At 41.1% G+C, this 6,000-nt stretch overlaps 1 protein-coding gene across 1 annotated transcript; it reads right to left on the bottom strand.

The window, feature by feature from the left end:
* Positions 1-1,571: 1,571 nt before the first annotated feature.
* LOC113052883 (putative all-trans-retinol 13,14-reductase) lies at positions 1,572-4,966 on the bottom strand. Its single transcript, XM_026217333.1, has 11 exons — positions 4,685-4,966; positions 4,223-4,405; positions 3,888-4,129; positions 3,613-3,808; positions 3,333-3,530; positions 2,803-2,922; positions 2,547-2,685; positions 2,354-2,463; positions 2,109-2,275; positions 1,871-2,027; positions 1,572-1,795 (listed from the first exon to the last, which is right to left on the bottom strand). The coding sequence occupies exons 1-11, from the start codon at positions 4,842-4,844 to the stop codon at positions 1,650-1,652; spliced, it is 1,818 nt and encodes a 605-aa protein (XP_026073118.1). The 5' UTR covers positions 4,845-4,966; the 3' UTR covers positions 1,572-1,649.
* Between the last annotated feature and the right edge of the window lie 1,034 nt (positions 4,967-6,000).

Raw genomic sequence — 6,000 nt, 5'->3', positions numbered from 1 at the left:
ATTCCTATGGGAAATGATTGAGAGGGCGAGACGCAGTGAAGAAAGAAGATTTTAAGCTAGAAGTCAAACTGATGAGCAAGAGGTGAGAATATGTATGAAGGAGACGAGACACACTCAAAGTGTGTTTGTATTATGTGTGTGTGTGGAGAAACACACTGAGGGATGAGGCAGAAACTGCTGCTATTTATATCGCCTTTGGTAGCTACAGGGAACAGCCACCATCTGCATAGAGCAGGCAAAATCAGAGCCTAAATTTTTACCGGATATTCACGACTCGTATCCACAGGACTTCTAATATACAAGTGGAAGCCGATCCTAGTAATAAAGAGCATGAATAACAACATTCAGTTATACTGCAGTGTTTTTATTAAATATTAAAATTGGATTTATGCAGAAGGCTCCATTCACCTCTGTTTGAGATGGATTGCATGCTCACATCAACAGCTTCCTGCAGGGAGCTGGCCTGCAGCATCTAATACTGTCGGAGTCACCATTTATACACTTGGGCTATTTATACAGCAGCTGCAGCTTTTAATAGCTCGGTTCGCCCCTTCACACCATCCTACTGCTGCACTCATACATACTACTGCAGTGATCTGTACTCAGCACACGGAACAAAGGTGGCAAGGGATGAAGAAAGACTGACCCCCCCCCCAAAAAAAATAAAATCCCTTACTGTAATTTGTACACTGCATAGTATTTAAAAAGTAGTACCTAGTATTTGATTATTAGCACAGCCATACTCCATGCAAGTCTGGCTTTTAAAAATTGGAGTACAGTTCATATGAGTGTAACTGAAGTAGAGCCACCAGATCTAAAAGAGCCATTCCCTTTCAGATATGATCATGGATATTTCCTTGAAGCAAAACAAGTGGTTTAACAGAAATATTTAATCTAAAGGGGCCAGAGACAAGATGACTATGGCTTGACTTTGAAAACTACCAAGCAGGTGTTGGTCATAACAGGGAAAAAAAAAAAAAAAAAAAAAGCCAAACCTAAAGACTACTTATGTCCAAAACCACACGCAAACCCCAGATTCCTTCTCTGGTTGATTTAGGTCAAAGCGGTGAGATTCACTCTAGCTTTAGCAAACTGCTTCTAAAACAAAACATTAAACCAAGTGGTCTGAAACCAGTGTTAAGAGCACATGTGTGACACTCTAGCTTCCTGCTCCTTAATTGTACACCAAATTCCTTAGGTGACAACACGATGAAAATGAAGGGAGGAGATGCATAGTCTCAGTGCATCAGTTAAAAAAAAAAACATTGTGAGGTAACTATTTTGCTAATGCACCTTTGCACTGGTGCCCGGTTGTGGGCTAAAAATCCTTGAGACTAAAGCAGCAGATGCAGCACTATAATGCTGCCATCTAGTGACAAACCATGAATAGTTAACCAGCAAGTCATTTGCACATCCAACTGTTATCTCAACGTGCTGCAAGTCACTGGACATGCTAAGGTTGCCAGTTAGTGATGCCTCTAGAGTCACTCGTGTCATCAAGTCGGACTATAGATAACTAGTAATAGCAGCATGAATGATGGTGCATATTCAATAAATACCATTACCAAGAACACGGTGCAATATTCACATCTTTATTCAAAGTTGCCGGGGACAAATGTGCAGCAAAACACATAGTTATCCCTCCTTCCTCACTCAACTTTCTTGACCACCTTCCTCTTCAGTTTCTTTTGCTGGAGTAGGAGGTCAATATACAGACAGTGATCCAGAACAGATGAAGCACAGAGAAGTCCACCATGTAGAGCACCAGAGTAACCACCAGAGAAAACATCTTGCCCTGAGGTGAAACACCACATCTTCATAGGAACTTGTATTCAGACCACATCTTTTGAAACTTGTATTAGAACATTACCTGACAGGTAGAGGTTCTTGACAGGAGTGTTGCACCTGATCGTGGCAATGTTCAGAGGCTGGTATCTCTCCAGACTGTGCTCTGCAGACAGCATGGACCCATATGTGGCCCCCAGCCCATGCATGTTAATGGGGGTGACGGCATGCAACATTGCCAACTACAAAAAGACACGAGACCACTTAGGCTACATGAGAATCCGTAACTCTACTACAGTACAGCACTCATAACCAAAGTGTACCTTTTCTTTCAGCTTGGGGAAGTGGACACAAGCCCAGTCAAAGAGATGATTAGCAAATCTCATCTTGTATTTCTCATATTCTTCACCCCTTTCAGTCTCATTGATATTGTTCCACTGTTCAAACCACTTTGGATTGACCATAGTGTGGATCACCATACGGGATTGCCCTAAAACACAAAAGCACCCACTGGAGACACTTCAGTTGGCGTACATGGTTTTGGATGTAAAATGGCGAGAAATTTAACCTGGGAAACGGTTGCATGAAGTGGGATCCTTAGCAGAGGGGAAGGAAACGTACATCATGGGGACATTGTCAGGTGCGATGTCCTTGTCTGAATCGAAGTACTCTTCCATCCTAAAAGCAATAAAATAACTGCTAGAAAAGAGATGCATTTTAAGTGCAGAAAAAGGAGTGATTAAATGGACTTTTGCACCTACAGCTCATCCATGTTGTTGCTCTTATAAAGTCGGACATTAGTTGAAGAGATGCCCAGCTCCTCCATAGTTGCATTAAAGCCTGCAAACACCTGGAAAAATCCTTTGCCTGGTTTCAGAGTATGCAGATAGCCTTGGACCTCTGGGAAAAGCGGATGTACACATTACCCCAGAAAAAGCTACCCAATAACAGCACATCAAAAAGGTATGACTTACACCAAGAAGCAGCTCAAGGAACTGAAAACATTCATCCACTTACCCGGATTTCCCTGAACCTCTGGACGCAGAAGCTTTTTGAAGGTGGAAAACACACCAGTATCAGAAATGGTCACAGGAGCCAGAACTTCAACATCTTTACCTCTGGCCTTCACGGTCACTCCTGGTCAAAAGAGAATACGGATTTGATAACCTTGGTTTTATGCATCTGTAGGTACTGGATGCCCCAGTATGTAATGGATACCACAATCCCCACAAACTTTACAAGTGGCATTGTCACATGACGATCTCAAATCACACCTTCATAAACCTCCACACTTGTGGTCTTTACACTTGATGATGCATTTCCTGCATCAAGCACAAACGTTCAAGTGAGCAGGAAGACCACAAGTGTAGAGATTCTCATTAACTTATTGGACATGCATGTTGTAAATAAAACACTACAACACTGGTTATAAAAAATAAATAAATAAATAAATAAATAAATAAAAAAAAAGACCTGGGACAGTCTTGCATGCACAATCAAGTGGCAAAGATCACAGGTGTGGGTATTTGGACAAGCTCTGTACTCACCATATGCACCTTGCTTTCCATCAACTAGAATGGCGGACACAGGAGCATTTACGAGGACCTTCCCTCCATGCTTCTCCAAAACCTGGATAATGTGATATGGGATCTCACTAGCGCCCCCCTTTGGATAGTACACGCCACGCTTTGAGTGGTGCAGGAAGAGGGCATCCACCATGCAGCTGGAGTTTTTGGGTGGGACACCTTGGAGAAAGTTGATCGTTAAATGCTCAAATGTGTTGAATGCAAAATAAGTTGGGAACAAGAGCAGGCATTCTCCACTTACCATAAAATATTTGAGAAAACACTGTGAGGAGGTCCTGGTTGCTGGTAAGAGACTTGACCATGTCTGTTGTAGTAGTGCGCGAGTACCGGAAAATTGGCGATATTAAATCAGCAATTCCACTCCATAGTATGAAACGAGCGAACCAGAGTGGAACCATCTTCAGCATACATAGCAGATGAATCTTCTTGGAACAGGTCTAAGGAAGAGACGGTTTACAGTATATTAAAAAAGGCCATATACAAGTGTACTGCGTGAAAAGAGCACTCAACAAATACCTTCATGATTTTGAAGAGCTCCTCCACTGCTTTAGTATCATTGGGAAACTGCTTCTTAAGATGAGCTTCCATCTGCTTCTTGCCACTGTAAATGGTGTATTCTTTACGCTGGGTTCCTGTACCAATAACAACAGTGTCCACATGGGAACCCTGCTCAGCAAAATGCACCTGGCCATCAGTAATCAGATCCAGTGCAACTTTCAGGAAGGCGTTTTCATGAAGTTGTCCAATATAATGGAAGCCTGATAAAAAGTTAAACACCATTCATGGAGTAAGTGAGAAGTCACTAAGCTATTGATAATCATGCAGCTTAAACATCACTGAGGGCATCTTACCACAGTCAAACTCAAAGCCCTTCTCAGTGAAGGTCTTACATAAGCCTCCTGCCTGTTTATCTTGCTCCAGCACCAGTACATTCTTTCCTTGTTTGGCTAAAATTGCAGCTGCTGTCAAACCTCCGATACCGCTGCCAATCACAATGACGTCCAAGTTTTTGGGTACTTCAAATTCATCAAACTCTATAAGCCATGAAGTAACATTAGTTAGCAGTAGACTTTGTCACTTGCACCAGTGCTTCTCAAATCCTTCTGGGGATGCCCAACCACTGCATTTTTTGTTTTCTCCCTTATTTAACACACCTGATTCAATTCAAGAGCTCATTAGTAAAGATTGCAAGACATGAACTGGGTGCAGCCTATGAAGGAGACATTCAAAACGTGCACTGGTTGGGGGTCACCATGACAGGTTTGAGAAGCATCAACTTGCACAACACTACCTGCAAACTAAAGCTTACATACCTTTCCGAAGAAATCTGTCCTTTTTGTTTTGGTCTACAACTAGTGGGCCTGGAGGACTGATGGTCCCCTTGCACAATCCACTTCTTCTACCAAACAGATACCAGTAAGTTCCACGAGCCCAATCCACAAGCCATTCTAAGAAAAGCAGAATCCACCACATCGTTCAACTGAAGGAGCAGCTGGTGTTCTCGGTTTCAGGAATGACTGCTGGGTTGAAAACTCAAGGAGCTGCTCTTCCCAGGGACGGCAGCCAAGAGTTCAGTGTTGATGATTGAGTTAAGGCCTTATTTATTAGTCTAAATTGTGGGTGGAGAGAATTAACTTGCTTGACTATGATTGGTTTGACTTGATAGTTTAGCAGACTGATAGTTTTAGTTGATCATAATGGTTAACTCTTGTTTGCATAAATGTGGGGATGCATGCATTTTTCCTCCTACGTATTTGGTGAAAATTAAACTTCAAATCAGCTTGACCTGTTGCATGATTGCATGATCCTTTTCAACTTTCTCTGAGAGAGTTGCAGACAGTCAAACAACAAACCCATGCAATCTCTTTAATACTGCATCAGATCAATTATTTAAAGTTGTTTAGGTGATAAATCAGATCATGGATTTACTATAAATATATTTTAAGACCTGATTGTTTGTAAAGTGATAAACCAGCAATATTGAATTCTTGGAGAAATGAGACAGATATTTGCAACTTTCATATGCGGTTAATTAACTCTGAAGAGTGGAGATGTGTTAGTATTGAGGATTTCATCATACAAATGTGCAAATGCACATGAGATAAGACAACTGCACACCTACATAGACTGGCTGCATTTAAAAGCAGAGGAATTGCCTTGCAAATCAAGTTAGTCAATGGCAGTGTTTTGTGTGTAAATTGTGTATTATCAGGCTTCCATAGCACTATAACGTGTCAAACGATCTACAACAAATTCATGTGAGCTTTAAAGAGCACGAAGCACTTTTTTGTGATTACAATGGAGACTGTAAGTCATACTAAAAAATAAAAAAAAATGCTTCTTTCAACCAGCTGCTAGACAGATCATTCAGCATAGGAACTGACTGGTCGTTGAATTTAATTGCTGGATGCTCATACTTCTGCTCACAAAGGTAGGTAGCTTTTTTTGTCTGTTCTTTATAAAGACAGTAGCTTATATATGATGCTCTTGTGTTCACTTATCAGCAACTTTTTATTGATTAAAAAACAAAGTGTTCAAAGTGTCCCTCACAATATAAAAATGTATAGTGAATTAGTAAACAAACCAGAATAAGCCTTTGGTAACAATTTATTTTAATAGTCCACTTTAG

Source organism: Carassius auratus, chromosome 34, assembly GCF_003368295.1.
Source record: "Carassius auratus strain Wakin chromosome 34, ASM336829v1, whole genome shotgun sequence".
In the NCBI taxonomy this organism is placed as follows: domain Eukaryota; kingdom Metazoa; phylum Chordata; class Actinopteri; order Cypriniformes; family Cyprinidae; genus Carassius; species Carassius auratus.
Note: the sequence above shows the minus strand (reverse complement) of the source record. Positions and strands in the feature narration are given on the sequence as shown.

Coding starts and splice junctions, on each gene's coding strand:
- LOC113052883 (XM_026217333.1), bottom strand. CDS start 4,844: ATGTGGTGGATTCTGCTTTTCTTAGAATGGCTTGTGGATTGGGCTCGT. Junction 4,130..4,222: donor GGGCTTTGAGTTTGACTGTG/GTAAGATGCCCT, acceptor ACTTTTTATCAG/GCTTCCATTATATTGGACAA. Junction 3,809..3,887: donor AGCTCTTCAAAATCATGAAG/GTATTTGTTGAG, acceptor TCTCTTCCTTAG/ACCTGTTCCAAGAAGATTCA.